The sequence below is a fragment of the Cervus elaphus genome, chromosome 15 (assembly GCF_910594005.1).
Source record: "Cervus elaphus chromosome 15, mCerEla1.1, whole genome shotgun sequence".
NCBI classification, from domain to species: Eukaryota; Metazoa; Chordata; class Mammalia; order Artiodactyla; family Cervidae; genus Cervus; species Cervus elaphus.
This window is the reverse complement of record NC_057829.1, coordinates 43,411,441-43,432,426: the sequence shown is the minus strand read 5'-3', so window position 1 is coordinate 43,432,426 and position 20,986 is coordinate 43,411,441. Positions and strand designations below refer to the sequence as shown.

The 20,986-nt window shown below is 35.7% G+C and overlaps 1 protein-coding gene across 1 annotated transcript in view; it reads left to right on the top strand.

Moving 5' to 3' along the window:
* PARG (poly(ADP-ribose) glycohydrolase) overlaps positions 1–20,986 on the top strand; it is a 116,494-nt gene that overhangs the window by 41,796 nt on the left and 53,712 nt on the right. The window contains exons 8-9 of the mRNA XM_043926952.1: positions 6,966–7,058; positions 10,728–10,885. Of these exons, the coding sequence (XP_043782887.1) occupies positions 6,966–7,058; positions 10,728–10,885 (251 nt within the window). The remainder of the gene's footprint in view (positions 1–6,965; positions 7,059–10,727; positions 10,886–20,986) is intronic.

Sequence of the window (20,986 nt, the reverse complement as noted above, 5' to 3'; positions counted from 1 at the left end):
GTGAACAGGAATAGGAATTGGGGATCTGACTTCATCTGTATTGTTTGACATTTGTAAGCTAGAATGCATTCACGTATTACTTAAAAAATTAATGGAAAAGAAGGGTTAAGGCTCATCACAGGGGTTTATATCCATGGGGATAAAAAGTACAGCAGCATTAATAATCAAAGAAACATAAAATAATAGTGGTGTCAATTTAGTCTGTCAAATTGCAAATAAAACAAGAGTGTGAGAATTCACAGTAAGATATGGAGTTGAGTACTTTCTTATACAGCACCAGAATATAAATAAATTGGTAGCATATATCAAAAAACTTAAAAAAAAAAAAAAAGCCTGTGCTTTTCAATATAGCATTTTCTCTTATAGAGATATTCAAATAGTTGGCAGAAAAATGTGTGTACAAGGATATTCGTTACAGTGGTAGTTATAAGAGTGGAAAATTGGCAACAACTTGTAAATCTATCATAAGAGAATTAGGTAGGGAAATAAGTTATGGTATGTCTGAATTATATAATAATATTCAGCTATTGAAAATAGTGATGTAGGATTATATTTATTTATACGAGAAAATGTTCACAATATAAATGAAAACAGAATACAAACTAGAAAGATATATGCCAAAATGTTAGCAGTATATATCTTGATATTGGGCTTGTGGGTTGTATTTATTTTCTTTTTGCTTATGTTCATTTTCTACAGTGAAAATACATGATGTTTTAAACAAACATGTTGTTTCTGGTAATGTTTATGAAGATTTTACAGCAAAGTGCAAAGTTCTTTGGTCTAATGAAAAAATTATACAATTGTTAGAATAATGTGCTTTTAAGTGATTTTTTTCTGTGTGAGAAGGTAGATAAGTACCTAAGCATAACAAAAACTTAAATGGTTATATTAACTTTAGGATCGTAGGGCTATGAGTTTTTTCCTCTTCTCTATTTAGATTTTGGGATGATATACTTTCTGTATTAAAAATTATTAATAAAATTTCATGTTCTAGACTTCTTATATAAACTTCTTTGAAATTTTTTATTAAAGCATGTTAGTAACTTTTAACATTTTTACTAGGATCTACTTGGGTACACATCAATAGATAAAATGGTGTGACCTGAAGTGTTTGTTATATTTGTTGATTTGTGACTGATTAAAAATCTGTTTCCTATGAACTGAAGAAGCAGATCTGTGGAAATTTTCCCCTTCTTTAAAATAACACTATTTTGCTGATTTTACTGGCTACAGTTTTCGCTTACTCATTCAAAATTCTGTAGTATTATTTATTTAGTACTTTCTGTGTACCAGGTTCTGTACTGACTTGCGTATGAATATGTCTTTAGTATTAGAGCACAGTTCACAGATTTAGTTTTAGTTGATCAAGCATTCTGAGGAAGAAGAAATAAGTAAAAATTTATTTTCTATATGTATGCTGCTAGATATTTAAGTCATTCATCATGTTTTGACATTTGACAAATTCAGTTACTCTATTTGAGTAGTTTGTCCATGTTTCTATCTGCTAAGGAAGAAAGATAGCTTCTTCACGGTCACTATGATGAAATTGCAGTAATTACTATCCTTCAAGGTGAGGGCTGATGTATTGAGGGGATCACAGAAAGAGCGTAAGACTTCCTGCTTTGAGATTCATGAGGTCAGTGATCACGTCTGTTATTGTTTAGAGTCCTGTTGTCAGTGCTGGCACAGTGTCTGGCATACAATTGATACTTAAATATTTACTGTCTAGTTGAGTGGATGAACAGATCTATAAAAGGGAAGAAATGGGTAAAATAGCATTATAATTTTGGAAATCTTTGTATCAATTCTGAATGAAGTATATACATAATCAACTTTTGGGATGAGAATATGTACACATATGTACTCATGGGCACACACGCACACAGAGAAACACTTGCCATATGTGATTATCTGTGCAGACTGTCCAGTAGAGGGCAGGGAGAATTTAATGAAGCTTTCCATTTATCATCATGTAAATGCTTACTTTCTTTATAATCATCTTCATCATTATTGTTATAAGTAATATAAAATATGATATATTATAAATAAATATTTATGTTTAAGCCTCTTGCTTCCCTTGAAGTTGGGCAATAATTTAAATTTTTAAAGCTTTTTGTTACTTATATCTTGGTTTGCATTGTATAGATTAATAAATTATGTGGATTAATAAATAACAATTTGTAAAAAGTTAAGATTTGCATGAAGATGCTAATAATATATGGGAGGGCATAAGATTATACTAGTTTTTTAAATTATGCATTCCATCTCAAATGGTAGTTGGGTTGGTTACATTCTCAAATGACATTTTTTTTTTCAAACGACATTTTTTATGATCTCATTTGTATTTTCAAAGCAACATTAGACATAGTCTGAAGTGTTGACAGTTGTGAAGAAGTCTGTGCAATGATGCTTCATCAGATAAATAAGTGATATTTTAAAGCTTGTGATGGTCAGCAAAGCATGGCTACAGCTACTCGTGTGTCAGTTTTAAAAGACAAGGACAGGTACCCAAAGGAGAAGCTGTCAGCCTCTTTAGTCACTTAAGGCTAAATGTCTTTAGGTTAGGAATGTTTGGATAGACACTTCTTTTTATCTCTCCTACTAAATATAGCTGAAAGGTGGAGTTAGACTGACCAGCTAGAGTCTGTGAGGCTGTTGGCACCAGGGTGGTATCAACAGAGGCCTGGTGGGGAGCCAGAACTCTCACCATCTGCAGCCCCACCCACCCAGAGGTATCAAGATGGGTCTGTTCTCCCTGCTCTGGGAATCGCCAAAGGCAGTAGAGTTTTCACTCCTGAGTGATGGTAGTGAGCTGGGTCCTCCTTCCTGTGTCACAGAAGACCTGCTAAAACAAGATTTGAAAAGATCCAAAGTCTCAAAACAATACCCAAAATATCCAGGTTTCAATAAAAATCACTCCACCAAGAAGCAGGAAAACCTCAACTAAAATGTGAAGACAATCAACAGACACCAGCCCTGAGACAACACAGATGTTGGAATTATCTAACAAGGACTTTAATGCAGCCTTCAGTAAGCAATTAACAAACCTGCTTGAAACAAAAAAACAGCAGCCCCAGCAAAGAAATAGAAGCTTTATAGAAGAATCAAATGGAAATTTTAGAACCAAAAAATAATAATACCTGATTTTTTTTTTTTTTAAACAAATGCAGTGGAGAATGGAGATGACTAAGGAAAGAATAGGAGAACTTGAAAAAGAGGAAAAGAATTACTCAGTCTGAACAACATAAAAAAGAAAAGACTGAAAAAGTAGTTTTAGGATCTTTGGAACTGTTTAAAAAGATCTAACAGTCATGCCTTTTTAGTACTGAAAGGAGAGAAGAAAAAAGCGACAGGGCTGAGAAAATAACAATAATGAAAAATAATAGCAACTGAAAACTAGAAATAATAGCTGAAAATTTCCCAAATTTAATAAAAGACATCAAGAAGTTGAGCAAACCTCTTACATGAAACCCAGAGAAATCCATGCCAAGATATATCATAGTCAAACTTATTCCAACAAAGGCAAAGAAAATAATTTTGAAAGCATTCAGTAAGAAATGCTACATTGCCTATAAGGCAAAAACTGTTTGAATGACAGTGAATTTCTCATCAGATAACATGGAGGCCAGAAAGAAATGACACAATGTTTTTGAAGGAGTAAGAGAACCGAACTGTCAGCAGAGAAGTGTATATCCATTGAAAATATGCTTCAGGACTAAAGAACAGTGTCATTCTTAGATGAAGGAAAGGAAGATAATTTGTCATTAATAGATCTGTCCTAAAAGAATGTATAAAGGAATTTCTTGAAACAGAAAGGAAATGATAAAAGATGGAATCTTGTTATATAAAGAAAGAAGATAGAATAGTAGTAAGAGTAAAAATATAGTAAATATAGTAGCCTTTTCTTCTTGAGTTTTCTAATGTTTGACATTTTGTGTTTTGCTATTTTCAAAAATTTTAACACTATCAAATGTGGTTCTCAGTGTATGTAAAGAAATATTAAAATTATAATGGGGACAGGTAAAGGGCCTTAAAGGTAATATTTCTGTACTATAGCATATGAAGTGCTGACACCAAAATGAATAGTGATAAATCATATATAATGAAATACCTGGAGCAGCCAATTAAAAAAAAATCTATCCAAAGAGATGTGCTCAAATACATTTTAGATAAATAAAAATGGAATTCTAAAATATATTCAGGTAACCCATAGGAATAAAGGAAAAGAAAGCAGGTAAAATTAAAAAAAAATTAAAAATTAATAAGTTCTAACATATCAGTGTAAATGGTCAAATAAATGGTCATGTAAGTGGTCAGAGGTCAACAATTAAAAGACAGATTAACAGTGGATTAAAAAAATGACACACTATATGCTGCTTACAAGAAATCATTTCAGACATAACGGTATAGGCAGGTTGAAAGTAAAAGGCAGTTTTGTTTGTAATAGCCAAAAACTGAAAATAACCAAGATGCCCCTCAGTAAAGTGCTTAAACAAATGGTGGTATATTCATACTCTGTAATACTACTGAGCAGTAGGAATTAACTCTTGATACATGCATGAACTTGAATAGATCTCAAGAATAAACCGGGTGAACAAAAAAGTCAATCTTTAAAGAGCACATACCATATGATTCCATTTGTATAACAACAGAATTACAGAGATGGAAAGCAGGTTGATGCTTTCTAGGGTTTAGGGATAGTTGGATGGAGGGTGTGACTATAAATTAGTAGCACAAGGGAGACTACTTCAGCATCTTGATTTTAATAAGTGGTTAAACAAATGTATGTGTGATAAAATAGCATAGAACAGTACACACATACTTTAACAATATTAATTTCCTGGCTTTATATTGTGCTATAGTTAATCCAAAACGTAACCATTAAGGGAAACTGGGTGAAGAGTAAACTGGACCTCTCTATGTTATTTTTACAACTTTCTGTGAATCTCTAATTATTTCAAAATGTTTCAAAAAGCAAAGAGATAAATTATGAATAAGAAGAATTTGAATATCTTAAATGCACTAATATATTTTATGCATCTTCAGGTACAGGAAAGCAAGTATCTTTAATGCTTATGTTAAAATTCTAAAATAGTAGAATGCTTCCTATTGTATGACTTTTTAAAATTTAATTTTTCTTTTTATTGGCATTGTTTGTGCTCAGTCATTTCAGTCGTGTCCAACTCTGTGCCAGCCTGTGGACTCTGGCCTGCCAGGCTCCTCTGTCCATGGGATTTCCCAAGCAAGAAAACTGGAATGGGTTCCCATGCCCCTCTCTGGGGATCTTCCTGATCCAGGAATGGAACCCTTGTCTCCTGCATTGCAAGTGGATTCTTTAGCCACTGAGCCATCTGGGAAGCCCTTTATTGGCATTAAAGAAGCTTATAATGAAGAGGCTTTGAACCCTCTTTAGCCTTTATTTTATTCTTTTTAGTGTGTTTGCTTCCTATTAGAGATCTGTTGGATTTATCTGTTGTTTACTTAACCCTATCACCTCTAACACAGCCTTATTTCTATTTCCCACTTTTCCACTATACGTAAAATATTCATTTCAATTAGATCAGTGTTCTGGTTTTTTAGTAGGATGGTAAAAACTATTCATATCTGAGATATGATTCCTTTTCTACTCTTGTACAACTTTGTTTTTTCTCCAGAATTAATAATTGTCTTATGTTCTTAACTTGCTTAGTTTTTTTTTAATATATCTTTGATTAATTGAATCCTACACTCTCTGAATTGTAAATATCTTGCTGTTCATTTTGAGTGTCAGTTTCCCCATTATCCTTATTTAAAGAAGGAGTTGCACATAGGTTTGAGTTTTAAACCTTTGGTATAAAGAAAATTCTAAATAGTAAAACTTCCTTGTAAAACCAAGGTGAATGTAAATTATCTTTGCTACTTTTTCTCTTTACACACATACAGTGTCTAGTTGTAGGTAGACAGATGCATATTTATTTCAGCTTAGCTCCTCATAGCTAAGGGAATCTTTAGATATTTTTAAAGAATCTATATCCTCATCAGTCTCAAACTTGGTAACATAGAGAAGTCGGGGAGAGCCATGGAGTATAGGCCAGAACACTTGGGTTCTAGTTCTGATTTAGTTGCTAATTCACATATTCAATCTAGGATAATGAGGGTAACCTCCTTGGTCTCAGTTTTCTTTTCTCTTTAATAATGACAGGATCAGACTGGATTATAACTGAGACCTCATCTATCTAGTTCAGATGTGATTTCAGATAGATACATGGTTTAATCCTGACTGTATATATAGAATATCTAAATTAAGAGTGTTTTCATTTTCACTATTTTGAAAGAATTACTCTGATGTTTTGAGAGAAATTGGATTAAATAGCCTAAAGTTATTTCTAAAGCATTGAAGAGATGGGAAATTATAAGACAAAAATGGGCTATAAATATCATTTTTCTTGTACTTCAAATTATGATATGGAAATTGTGGTTTTAAATTCCTAAAGGTCCCTAGGAAAGGAAAATTCTAAGTCATGTGGAACTTTTTGTTTACTATCCAGTAGATCAGATTTGACAAATAAAAGGTGCTCTGAAACAATGTGTGGCTTTTATGGTGAGTTATTTAAATTATAGGCTATAGAAGCTTGAGGGCTTCCGAAGAGTTCTTGGTGGTCCAATAGTGTTTAGTTGATATAACCAAGGGCAGAATGTACTGCTTTTCATTTGAAAATATTTTATTTAGTTGTGAATGTGATATGAGAGAGATTTCATATGTGGGATACTTCATTCCTTTTCAGAGGACGTTAAGGTGAATTACGTACATTTGGAAATCAATTTATAAGTTCCTTACTGTACCTGTTGTTATACTTTTGCATGTATTCCATGATGATAATATGCCTTTTTATGGGATCCTCTGAAAAGCAGATATGTAGTTTAAGAACAGATGTTTGTTCATTGGTTATTATTCACTAATAACATATTTTATTGGTTTTCAGGTACTAGAAGAAGCAGAAGCTCAACACTTGTATCAGTCAATTTTGCCTGATATGGTGAAAATTGCACTCTGCCTGCCAAATATTTGTACCCAGGTTGGTGGAAATGACTTCTTCCTCAGTAGCTTTCTTGATACTCACAATTGGATCTTGTTTAAACTCAAATTATCAAGGTCAAAAAGAGAAGAGAGAGATGGAAACAGTTTTTGCCAGAGTGATAATTTTGCTCTACTAAGGAAAAGGTTAGAGGTTATAGAGAACACTGCAAGAGGACATTAAAAATGCAGCAGTCAATTTCTGAGCTTCAGTTTACAGTGTTGATGTTTGCTTACTCATACTTCTTTTTCTGTTTTTAAAACAGTCTTTAACTTTCAAAAAAGGATAGTCAGTATTTCAAAACATATTAATTGATTTAGAACATTTTATCTTCAAAATGGTTTAATACCTGCACCTTTCTCTTCTCTCTCCCATTGTAAAGCAAATGAATTCACGGTACATTCTTTTTTCTCCTTTTTTATGTATGTGTTTTTTTAATGTTTTTTTTTTATTGTGATAGAAGTCACATAACATAAAACATGCTGTTGTAACCATATTTAACTATACAGCTCAGTGGCGCTAAGTACATTCACACTGTTATGCAGCTCTCACCATCATCCATCTCCCAGATTTTTCACCTTGTAAACTGAAACTGTTCCCATTACCATTAACCATGATACATTCTTAACTTTTAAAATGAAAGAATCTGTATTGTTTTGTTTTCTTTATTGCTACATAACAAACTACCTCAAAATTTAGCACTTTGTAAAGCAAGAAAATTTTATTATCTCAGATTCCGTTGGGAGTTTGGGAGCAGCTTAACTGACTGGTTCTAACTTCGGCTGTCTCCTGGTTGCAGTCAAGGTGACGGCCAGCACTGCAGTCATCCTCAGGTTTGAGGCTGGAGGACCCACGTCTCAGTTGGCTCACTCACATGGCTGCTGGCAGAAGCCTTACTTCCTTGCCATGGGACTCCAGGTTGATTGGGTGTCCTCATGACATGGTTGCTAACTTTCCCAGAAAAAGCCACCGAAAAGAGAGAGAGGAAGGGTCAGTGCCTTTTTTGACTTTGTATCTGAAGGCACACACTGTCACTTTCTTTATGTTTTCCTCTTTATTAGAATTTTGTCACTCCATCTAGCTCATACTCTGCCTCTCAAGGTGGGGGATTATCAGAGAATTTGTAGACTGTATTTTCAGATAATTATAAGAGATTGTTGGTTTATTGTTCATAATTGTCCTCCTGTATTTCTCACAACAGTAGCTTGAGTTTGCTTCTGTCTTTCATTTCTAGGGCCAGCTCCTTGGCTGCATGGATGCTAGCCAGGTTTCTGCTAACCCTGGTGATCCACAGGAGCCCTAGGGACAATTTGGGTGGAGCAGTTCTTGAAGGTGTAGGATGGTCCCACATATTGCAATCTGTCATTGGAACACCCCAGAAAACACATAGTATTTGGGGGAACCAAAAGCCGTGTCCAAACCAATACCTGGTTCCAAATGTTGAGTGTTCTTCAGTGTGCTGTATTTGTTAACATTACACTGTGACATTTCTAGTTTTACATGGCAATGATTTCACCTCTTTAGTTCATTTTACAACTCTTCTTGTTTATATTGGAAGTTATTTGCTTGCTTATATTTCATGTTCGTTCTTTTCTCTTTTCCTCCTTGTTTTTTCCCCTAGGTCATAAAATTTCTCACTACCTCTTGGACTCTGCCCCTTATGAAGACTTTCCTACATCTCCCAGCCAAAGTTAATCATTCCTGTATCATTCAAATCATCCTTAGCACATTATTGTGTAATTTATGTCTTTATATATCTCCTTCTGTAGATTATATTCTCCATGAAGGGAGATCATCTTTGTCTCCCAAGGTCTAACATAAAGAAAGATAGCACTAAGTCATGTCCAACTCTTGGACCTATGGATTGTAGCCTGCCAGGCTCCTCTGTCCATGGGATTTTCCAAGCAAGAATACTGGAGTGGGTTGCCATTTCCTTCTCCATAGTGCCTAACTAAATGCTTCTTTAATTCACTGTAGTTCATAATTGACAGAATATAGTCTGTTTTGGGGGCTTCCCTGGTAGCTCAGCTGGTAAAGAATCCACCTGCAATGCAGGAGACCCTGGTTCAACCCCTGGGTTGGGAAGATCCCCTGGAGAAGGGATAGGATACACACTCCAGTATTCTTGGGCTTCCCTGGTGGCTCAGATGGTAAAGAATCCACCTGCAATGTGGGAGACCTGAGTTTGATCCCTGGGTTAGGAAGATCCCCTGGAGGAGGGCATGGCAACCCGCTCCAGTATTCTTGCCTGGAGAATCCCCATGGACAGAGGAGCCTTGCCGGCCACAGTCCATGGGGTCACAAAGAGTCGGACACAACTGAGTGACTAAGCACAGCACAGCCTGTTGATAGGAATCACTTTCTACTCTGCTCTTTCCTTCATGCTTTAGAGAGAAGGTGTATTTAATGGGATATGTATTCAAGAGCACCCAAGTTTGTAATCTATAACAAGTCAGGTGGTGGAGCCAAAATCAGATTCATGCTGTCATCTTCTTTCCCGGCTTAAAACTATTTGTCCTTCCATTAGTGCACTAATGGGGAGAACATTTTAGTTTTGTCCTCTGTCCTCGACTAAAAAGTAAACCTCTGCTGTAAAAGTTAACATTTCAGTTTGTTATCCAAATATATCTTTGGCAAGTTAAATTGTGTATGTTGTTAATGAGTTATCATATTAGCATTCATAATAATGTACATATTAATGTTGATTGTTGTGATATGATCAGGACAATTCTGTCTGCCTATTGTTTTGAGATTAATGCAGATATACAAGATTTTTCTGGGTCTTATTGAAGGGAGAAGGAAAAGCACCTCTAAATATCATTGGAGCATTTTGAAATTTAACAACTGATAGGTAAATTGGCAGTTGGTCTTTGGCTTTCCCAGCATGTCTTTAAAACCATACAGTTTAAACATTTAAAATAAAACCCACTGAACACAATACTCATGTAGAATATGCTAAAAATAAAAGGTAAGTTAACTTGGGTTTGGTACAACTTGAAGACATATCAGACATAAAAACTTGAGGGAAAAATGTCCTGCATCTTCCTTAACTTGGTTATGTAGGAAATGCCTATGTTGTTGCAAGTTACATGTAAATAAGTCTGTACATGCATTTTCCATTAGTTGCTTTAATAAAATTAGATTTGGGTCTTTTAAATTGTCAATGTGACGTGTGATTCAGAATTAAAAGGAAAGTACTTATTTATTGATTTATTTTCCATAGATCATTTTATTTCAGACTGAAATAGAAAAATTAGTCTGTCCAATAATCTTCAAATGAGAACAAAATTTAGCATATGCAATAATAGCCAACCTCAACATTACAGTTTTCTCTTCCATCCTTTGTTTTAATTTTTCATTACAAGGTAATGTGTTTTTATTTCTTACTTGCTAAAGGAATCTTGTTTGTCACTAATGCAAGTAATGTTTGTGTTCTCTTCACTGTCATTATTATTGATTAGGAATCTGCACTTTGTCAAACAAGTACATTTTCCCAATCATCCTTAATGAACTGCCCTTGACTTCAGCAGTATTGCTGATTTAGGGATTCAAGAGTGTCCTGAAATTATTCCTACCTTAATTTAGCAAATGCAATTTGGTGCCTCTGCTTTTGAAATTGCTAAACTAATTATTGCTCTTCTTGTCTATATTTTTTGTTTCCTCTATCAGCCAATACCGCTCCTGAAACAGAAGATGAATCATTCCATCACAATGTCACAGGAACAGATTGCCAGTCTTTTAGCTAATGCTTTCTTCTGCACATTTCCACGGCGCAATGCTAAGATGAAATCAGAGTATTCTAGTTATCCAGATATTAACTTCAATCGGTATGTTTTCAGAGAACACTTTTTTAACAGTAAAATACAAAAGGTTGGCATTGATTAACTTGCCAAACATTTTATGTACAATTATATAGTTTAATCTTTATAGTACAATGAGTTAAGTAATACTTTTGGCATTTTGCAAGCAAGATGATTAAAGTTCATGGTTGCAAAACTTGCTTAGGGTCCAGGAGCCAGTAAGTGACAGGGGTAAAGCTTGAGCTCAGGTCTGCCTTACTCCAAGGCCCTTGTTCTTTCTGCCTTGTCAGGTTGTCCTTCCCCTGTAAGTGCCCTGGATTCTTCATGCCTGTTTGATGTGATTATTTATTCACAGGACGTTTGTTGTACATTATATTTCTTGTATGCTGAAATCATTTAAGGCTGCACCATGAGTCTTCCTTTCTCTAAAGTGAAAGTGAAGTGAAGTAAAAGTCGCTTAATTGTGTCCAACTGTTTGTGACCCCATGGACTGTAGCCTGCCAGGCCTCTCTGTCCATGGGATTCTCCAGGCCAAAATACTGGAGTGGGTAGCTGTTCCCTTCTCCAGGGGATCTTCCCAATCCAGGGATCGGATCCAGGTCTCCTGTATTGCAGGCAGATTCTTTACTGTCTGAGCTACCAGGGAAGACTCTGTAAAGTGTGAGTTAACATTGACTTTCACTTTTTACAGACATGATTAATTAATGTAATGTTTTTAAAAGAAAGACAAAATAATGTTTACATTTTTATTAAAGTAGTATATTGTGAAGATATTGATAAAATTTCAGATTCTAGCCATTTCCCCAAATTATCACTTTCTCCATAATTTACACAGAAAGATTGTAAAATCTTGGCAAATGAATATAATTTTTTTTCTTCCTACACCCTTCCCCTCCCCGACCCCTCCAATCTGTTTTTTACGTGAGAGTTATCTTTATGAGATCTGTGAGTAGAATGTGATTTTTTTCCCCAGTGTCAGGAGCAGGCCTTCAGAAAATTGTTAGAATATATGCTCCTCTTTCCCCGTCAACTATGTGTAATATCCTCCTGCATTACCTCCGTGTAATCCCATCTCCTGCCCCTGAGGGGTGGGGCAGTAAGGACAGGGAACAAAGGAGATGCAGTCATGAAGCAAAGTTACATGACTTTGCTCAAAGTGGACAAAGTTCTGTTTGCTGTTCTGTATTTGTGTTCAAAGTTCATTGGCATGGTAATGCAACTTCTTTTAGTTTACCTTTTTGATGTTGTCTCATTAAAAACTTTATTTCAAATTAATTTATTAGACATGTAAAAAAGTTGCAGAAATAGTACTGAGAATTCCTGTATATAACTCACCTAACATCCCTTTATTTTAATATTATTATGTAATTATATAACCATACAATATAACCATAGGAAAATTATCAAAGCCAGGAAATTAATATTGGTACAATACTGTTAACTTGGACTTCCCTGGTGGCTCAAATGGTAAAGCGTCTGCCTACAATGCGGGAGACCCGGGTTCAGTCCCTGGATCGGGAAGAAAAATCTCCTGGAGAAGGAAATGGTAACCCACTCCAGTATTCGTGCCTGGAAAATCCCATGGACGGAGAAGCCTGGTAGGGTACAGTCCATGGGGTCGCCAAGAGTCAGACACGACTGAACGACTTCACTTTCACTGTTAACTGACCTTATTTTAATTCCAGCTGTTTTTCTGCTGTTATTTTTCTGTTCCAGAATCTTCCTACTATCCCCCATGGCATTTACAGTAGTTCCCTCTTATCTGTGGCTTGCTTTCTATAGTTTTAGTTACCTGTAGTCAACTGCAGTCTGAAAATGTTAAATGGACAATTTCAGAAATAAAAAATTGGTTAAGTTTTAAATTGCACATCATTCTGAGTAGCATGATGGAATCTTGTACCATCCCACTCCCTCCCATCTGGGACTTGGATCATCCCTTTGTCTAGGATATCCCACCTCTTAGTCGCTTAGTAGCCTGTCTTGGTTATCAGATCAACTCTTGAGGTATTGCATTGCCTGTGTTAAAGTAACCCTTATTTTAATTAATAATGGCTCCCAAGCACATAAGTAGTGATGATGGCAATTTAAATATGACAAAGAAAAGTTGTAAAATACTTCCTTCCATGGAATCATGAAGGTAAAAGAATTTCATGCTAGTTTTGCTGTTACAGTCACAAGTTATTGCCACTCTCCCTGATAAGTGCTTAGTTAAGATGGAAAAGGTGTTAAATATGTACAATAGAATATTTTGAAAGCAAGAGACCACATTCACATAACTTACTATATTGTTATAGTTGTTCTACTTTATTATTAGTTATTGTCATTAATGTCTTACTGTGCCTAATTTGTAAATTAAACTTTATCATTCAGTGTATATGTATAGGAAAAAAATATGTATACACAGGGTTCCATACTGCCCAGTGTTTTAGGCAGCTGCTGGGGAGTCTGGGATTCCCTGCAGGTAAGTGCTGTAGTTTTCTAAGTCTCCTCTACCCTGTTCTTCTGTTTTTCCTTTTCTTTCATGATGTTGACACTTTCAAAGATAACTCATCAGTTATTTTGTAGTATGTTCTTCAATCTGGGTTTGACTGACATTGTTTTCACAAGTGGAGTGAGGTCATTGCATTTTTGACAGAAATTCAAGAGAACTGATGTTGTGTCCTTTTCAGTGCATCGTATCAGTGGGCTCTTGATGTTGGTATGTCTTGCTGCTGGTGATCAGTGACCTCACTAAGGTGGTGTCTGCTGGGTTCTTGCACTGTACAGTGACAGACTCTTCCCTTTGGGATTAATAAATATCTTGGGGGGGGGGAATTCGTTGACACTATGCAAATTTGCATTGTATTTCTCACCACTATCTTCAGGAGCCATTGGTGGATCTTGTCTCTAACAGTTATTACTGTAGTGTTTCCCTGTTGTGATTTTTTTTATTTCTCTCTTTCCTTCTACATTTATTGAAATTCTATTGTAAAGAAGAGCTATCCCTTCTTACCCAATTTTAGTATCAAAATGGACTTACATATATTTTATTCTGTGAGTTAATATTATTCCATTTGGCCATTAGAGCTCCTGCAAGTTGGCATCTGTGTTCTTTTAAAAAGCCCCCAACCTTTTTTTTTTTTTAAGTTTTTTTTTTTTTTTTTCACTTTCTGGCCTCATGAGGTGCCAGGCTCATCTTATGTTTTATATTACCCAAATGTAGAATCAGCCAATTTTCTCAAGGAATCCTGGTTCTCCTTTTATTGGAGAATGGTACTTGGAGACTAAGGTCTAGTTTATAGGTTGCTCAATGTTACTAGAGTGTCACTGTTTCTTCTTCTTTTTCCTTTTTTTTCTTTTTTCTGGCCAAGCTGCACAGCTTGTGGGATCTTCCACAACCAGGGATCAAACCCAGTGAAAGCACCAAGTTCTAACCACTGAACCCACCAGGGAATTCCCATAGAGTGTCATTGTTTACAATGCCACTTACTTTATATAGACAGCATTTCTGACAACTCCACAAGCCAGCGGAGAAATGGAGTCACAATTCTTTGCAATGACATAGAAAGTTATCCCAGATGCTTCTCTCTCTCATGATGAGAAAAATTCTAAAATTTATCTTATTAGTACTTAATATAAATTTTTATTAAAAGTAACACACTTTGGTATGTGTATTGTATTTTACTTTATTTGTTTGGCAAATGAAAGCAAAACATGATTTGAATACAGGAATACTTATTATGCTGTAATAATTCTTAGACAATATTTATAATGCTTTCAAGCATTAAAATATCAATGAAAATCTGTGTTTTTGCATACAGTTTTTTCACAGCAGTACTAAGGAGAAGTGAGACAATAAATAATAAATGATTTGAATAAGAGTTTCTTTAAAATATCAGTAAGATTGTATTCATTTTATATCATATCTTTGGTTATGTAAATACCACTTGTGAAGGGCATGTTTTTAGCCTGATTTCCCAAATTGATGTGTTTGCTAATTTTAAGAGAATAGTATTTAGTCATTTAGTTTAGTTCACATATACAGTGAGCAATTACAGTGTTCTCCACAGTGTGTTAAGTACCTTTAGGTTATGAGAAAAGGGACAAGCCAGTTTCTGATTTCTGTGCTCTTCTTTCCTTCACATGGCTTTTATTCCTCTTTTAAACCTTACCTGACATATGCCTGTTTCTGATAGCTCTTGTCCTGCCAGGATAGATGTGCTTCTGCTCTGGCTTGCTATAATAGCCTGTATGTACTTATGTTGTATAAAGCGGGAGTCCCCACTCCACTGTGGCCTGTTAGAAACTGGGCTGCAAAGAAGGAGGTGAGCAACAGGCAGGTGAGCAAGTGACACTTGATCTGTATTTGCAGCCAGTCCCCATCACGCACATTACTGCCTGCACTCTACCTCCTGTTAGATTCTCAGGGGAGTGCAAAACCTCCTGTGTGAGGGATTTAGGTTGCATGCTCCTTATGAGAATCATCCTGAAACCATGCCCCTGACCAGGTCCATGGAAAAGTTGTCTTCCACAAAACTGGTCCCTGGTGCAGACATAACCAGTTGTCTTCCACTTACTCCTTCCATGCTGGGGACCACTGATATAAAGAATAGGTGCACAGCGTTATGACACTGTATTAGAGAAGGATATAATCCAATAAGGAAAACCTTCCTTGAGGAAATATCTTTTGAACTAAGTATGAAAGGGTGAGCAGGAGTATTTTTACCAAGGAAGAAAGTTGATTGCATTCTGGGCAAAGGGACTCAGCCTGTTCAGGAACTATGGCAGCCTGCACACAGCCTGCCGGGGGCTGAGAACGCCTGGGTGGCTGCAGCCTGGAGACAGGAGAGGCTGCAGAAGCAAGTTGAGGCCAGTGGGCTGTGCTGGGGAGGCCATCCTAAGGCAATAGGAAGTCATTAAAGGACTTGATATAGGGGGAGAGGGAGGCTGGTGCACTTGATTAGATTTAAATTTTTTGAAACATTTGTTTTGACTACAAAGGGGGACCAAGTGGAGAGGGGCCAGATATGAGTTTACCCAGTTGAGGAGACTACTACATGCTGCAGGAAAGAGAAGATGGTAGCTGGAATAGTGTAGTGGTGGAGGTGAAGCTAGGGAGACTTGTGAAAAAGAAGTCAATGTGATTGTGATGGATCAGATTGGTGGATGACTGAAGAGAGGCCTCCAGGGTGCTTCCTAGGTTTGTGCAATCAGGTGTGTGCCTTAGTGTCGTCTACTTTTCCTACTGTACTGCCTACCTGACTTTGTTATAATTGCTTGTTTAATCCTTTCAGTGGGACAGAGAGCTTATCTGCTCTGTTCTTTGTTGTTTTCACAAAATCTTGTGCATTGTAGTCCTTCAGTAAATCCCTGTTGAATAAATGAAGGTAAACTTTATAGATGAAACATTTGAGAAATTAAGTGACTGGTTAGTGGCAGTGTGCTATGACTATAACTTCGTCAGCTTGATCTCAGTGTGTGGTCTTTTACTTTTCAAACTGCATTGTATTCTTAGGAATTATGAGATGTTTTATCTTTAAGCCACATATAATTAAATGTTTTTTACCTTTGATTTCTTTAGTATTTGGGATAGGATTAAGAGAAAACAAAGAATCTTGATATCTGCAATTGCAGTTGTATAAAGAACCTGTTTATTAATTACAACTTTTCTGCCTGTTTGAAAAATTATTAAAGAATGTTTCTTTACAAGTAGACTCACTGTTAGTTACGAGCTATTTATCTCTCACAGATTTTCATTTTTAATGTAGAAAAGGAAATGGTCAAGTTTTGTATGTAAGTAAAGATGTGGAAATTTAATTTTGCAGAAATATAATTATCTATTTCCATGAAGAGTATTATAGTAATAAGGATTCTCCAAGGAGTAAGTAGCCTGTTTATTTGGAATAAATGTTTGGTCAGCTCTAGGATCTATCAGAGATGCTATAAATTATAAAATTTCAATCTGGAATTCCAAAGACAATCCCAGTGATTTTGGAGTTGTTATTCTGAGTTTTGGTAAGAAGTAGCTCTAATAATGGTTTAGAGTTAGTGTTTCAGTGACCACTTAGAGTTTGTTTCTGTAGAATGAATAGTCAGCTAGTAATATATCTTGATGGTTACTAAGAAACTTTTGAGGTCTTAGTTATAAACTTTCTCAGAAGATTCTTTGATTTAAACAGATTTAAATTTTTTGATAAGAATTGTGAATCAGTTCAGAAAGCCTCTTTTCTAGATAAGTTATTTTTAAACTGTATTATGAGTATTTTTAAAGATAACCCAACGTCAGTACTTAACAGTATATGGTTTTTCTCTTTTTTTCACCTGTTTAACCCCACTTTGTTTTTCCCTAGAATATTTTAAAGCAAATTCCAGACATTAAATTTTACTCATTAAGAATTCAGTATTTAAACTTGTCACAGATAACTTCAGTACTGTATCTTGATTAAATGTTTGTAGCCCTTTTCTCAGAAAAGCTTAAGGTTCTCTGTTGGTAACTATAAATATACATTCCACATTAAGTAAAACAAGGAAAAGCACAAGAAAGGGAACAGATATTATGTGTGGTTAGAATCAGTAATTGTAGGTTTTTAAAAGAAATAAAAAATTGTATATAAAATGTGATCTCAATTATGTTAAAATGTCTGTATCTATTAATATACTTTGTGTTTATCCCTATACATAATAAATGTATGTGCATGGAAAATGGACTGACAAGAAAATGATTACCATTGGGTGGTGAGATAAACACATTTCATACACATCTATATGTTTTCAGATTGCTTTTGTAATGATCATATATTACTTTTTTAGTCAGAAGAAAAATCAGTTAAATAGGAAGAACAAGTCAGTTATCAGAAATGGTTAAGAAAAAAGTAGACAGTTTTTGTAATTTAATTTTAAGAGTAGAATCCCACAGAGATTTTGAGACTTCCCAAAATAGCTAGTGTGGGTAACTTCTTCCTTCCTAATTACAGCCCTGTAAACACAGTGTCATTACCTCCCCTTCACTCTCGGCTGACCACTCGGCATGTAGAAGAAACACAAGTACACAGGGCCCTCTGATGGCTGCAACACTGACAGCCCTCTTTCCTCAGCAGTGAAGTGGACGTAGGTTTGGGATGACTGACAGGTAGAAGTCAAGAGGTCTTGGGGAGCCTTGACTTCTGTGACTTCTCATTTCCTGCTGCCATAACCAGAATTTATATTAATGTTAATATATGTTTTATTTTTAAAGCGTCTTTGTTTGTCATCTAAACTTTTGACAGGAGAATGCTGGTCTTGGCAACATCCTGTTATCTCTTTTCACTGTGCATGGTCATGTATCCTGAAGACTGAGCTGGTTGGCTCTGAGTGTCAGCATGTTAGGCTTGATGGGAAAAGAGGCTGAGCCATTTTTCTTAATGAAGAGAATATGGATTAGAACAGTGTAAGTGTTTTATGTAAATAAGTGTTGATTTTTTTTTAAGCTGGGCATTATGTAATGACTTATTCTATCCTTTACTTACTCATCACTATCTGAAGTTTTTGCATAAAAATATCTAATAGCTAGTATTTATTAAGTGCCTGCCATGTACCAGTGACTGTACTGTTATTTTTTAGTCTTCATATCAGTCCCTATAAATTCAATATTGTTTTCTTATTTTTCAGAGGAGGAGTGGAGGCTTAGAGAGGATAGTTTACTTTACCAAGTTAACTGGTATAATTGGAGTTCAAAACTCAGGGTATGGTTGGCGTTTTTTACCTTATAGCTAGTCAGAAATTAGAACTATCCTTAGAAATAATCCTTGATCTGTAAGAATTATTTCCAATCTAAAATGACCATGAGGGAAATAAACTTACAGCATCCCAGTTGCATTTTTATCAAATAAGAGTTTAAGTAGCAGAAGTGGGACTTGAACACTGTCTTCTGTTCAAACTTAGTGCTGTTTCATTATGTCTCACTTCCTCCCAAGAGCAGATGCTCTGAGTGTGCTCCATAAATGAAAAACAACCAGTAGTTCCCCCTTTTTCTTGTGGCTTATGAACAATCAAGTACCTAATTTGATGAGCCATTTGGTAAGCAGATTATGGAGCATTTTGTTGTTTGCATGTTTCTTTTTTGCATAGTTGCTATTTATGATTATAGTTTCTTCCAGTTGGGAGTTGTGTATGTGTGTGCGTGTATTTTGTCTTAAAAGGTTAGGACTAGTTAATTGAATAAGAAAAATGGTAAGGGTATGTGATAGAAGGCTGACGTCAATAAATTGAATAAGTTTTCCCTTTTTTTATTTATTGTTGTGTTTTTCCAGCCCTGTTTAGTTATGTTAAACACCCCTGACCTTTTCCCCTGCTTGCCTTTCAGGGTCTAAACATTCTTATAAAGGCTTCCAATGTGATTAGCATTGATGCTTCTGAAATTGCTTAGAAACTGATGGTCAGAGATTAATTGTAGGTTGCAACAGTGGTCAGCCCAGGAGGCTTTTACATCTGTCTCTTCCCTGGATTGAAAATGCTGCCGGGGCCATATGGCACACTGCTTCACAGCAGTGCCAAGAATGACTTTCTGGCTGGGTTCCGGATTATCATTTGCTTCCACTTTAAAATGGAGGTTATAGTGCTTTGGGTTTGATTTATTGTACACTAATAGGATTAATCCTTAACTTGAAATCACATGGGAGTGTGTGTGTGTGTGTGTGTGTGTGTGTATGTGTGTGTGTCCAGAATCCAATTCCAGTAATGTTATCAGTATTCCATTCAGGGAAAGATTTTATTAAACTGTGTTTTTCTTTATATGTATGGAAAGAAAAACAGTTAATACGTAGCTGACCCTTGATTGACTTACTGAAAATAAGAAGTTTTGTTTAGAACAAAAGGCCTAAGTGGCCTTTTCTGTTTGTTTCCTTTAATAATCTGTAATTACTATTCGGTTAAATGCTAAAATGCCTTCCCTACATGAGGAGGGGATAGTACGGCCTAGTTTATGTGCATTTTCACATGGATGCCTGCTGACTCAAAGTATGACTTTAAATATATATATCCATGGACTTCTCTGGCAGTCCCGTGGTTAAAACTCCGCTTCTGCTGCAGGGGACGCGGGTTCAAGCCATGGTCTGAAACTGAGATCCTGCATGCCGTGTGGCAGAGCCAAAAAACCAAAAACGCCTTGGATTTGAAAATCTTTAAAAAAAAAAAATGGTGTTGAGGAATTTAAAAAAATTGGATGGTGCTTGATTATTACAAGAAGATCTCAGTCTCTCTGAATCTCTGTCGCTTTCTGTATTTGTCTCTCTGAGTGTGTTTTTCTGTGAGTTTCTGTTTCTCATACCCTCCCTCTGTCTCCAGCCCAGTTTCTGCTCTTTCTCTTCTCTCTTGCTAGCCCCATCTTTCTATCTCTTCCTTTCTTGGGCTCTTTCCTCAGTACTTTTGTCTCTTCCTCCCCGTATAAGTGCTGTCCTTCAGATAGTACATTGCTTTGGTAACTTTCAGTCCTGTAGAGTGCCTGTGTTTTTATGTTATTTTCACTTGCTTCCTCATTTATTTAGTTGGCTATGCACTAATCTTCAAATCAAAATCTGAGAATTGATGCAGGAATTTTAAACCTGCCTCATCTTTCCTGTTGTTCTACCTTCTCGTTGTGTCCCAGACCTCAACTCCACACATTTCCCCATCAGAAAGATGGGAAAGCTTATTTGGTTACACAGTGATTTGAAATTAGAGCAATAAAGGAAAAGAATGTATTGAGATTCTGTTTGATTTGTACCTATAAGATTTGGACCTGAAAAATAAACTGTAGTGCTCATTTGTAGTGGGTGATAATAACAGCCATATAATCCTTCCAGGAAAGTCCATATTGCTAGGGTAATAAATCTGGAGTCCCAAGAGTCTCTTAAAGTTAATAATTTGTCATCATGGTTCTGAAATATGTGAAATTTTATGTAATTTTATAAACAACTGACCACATACTGAAGCTCAGGATGCGTTTTATGGGGGGGAGTTATTTCTTAAGGGCAGTAGTCATTTTCACTCACTATGCAACAGTTCTGTGGAAGAGGAGCTTTTTCCTCTTAATTGAATTGTATACTACATCAATTCATCTCTTAAAAAAAAAAAAGATGAAAGCTGCCTTTATACAGATATTTATCCTGCTTCCCTCTACTAACCTTGGAAAGG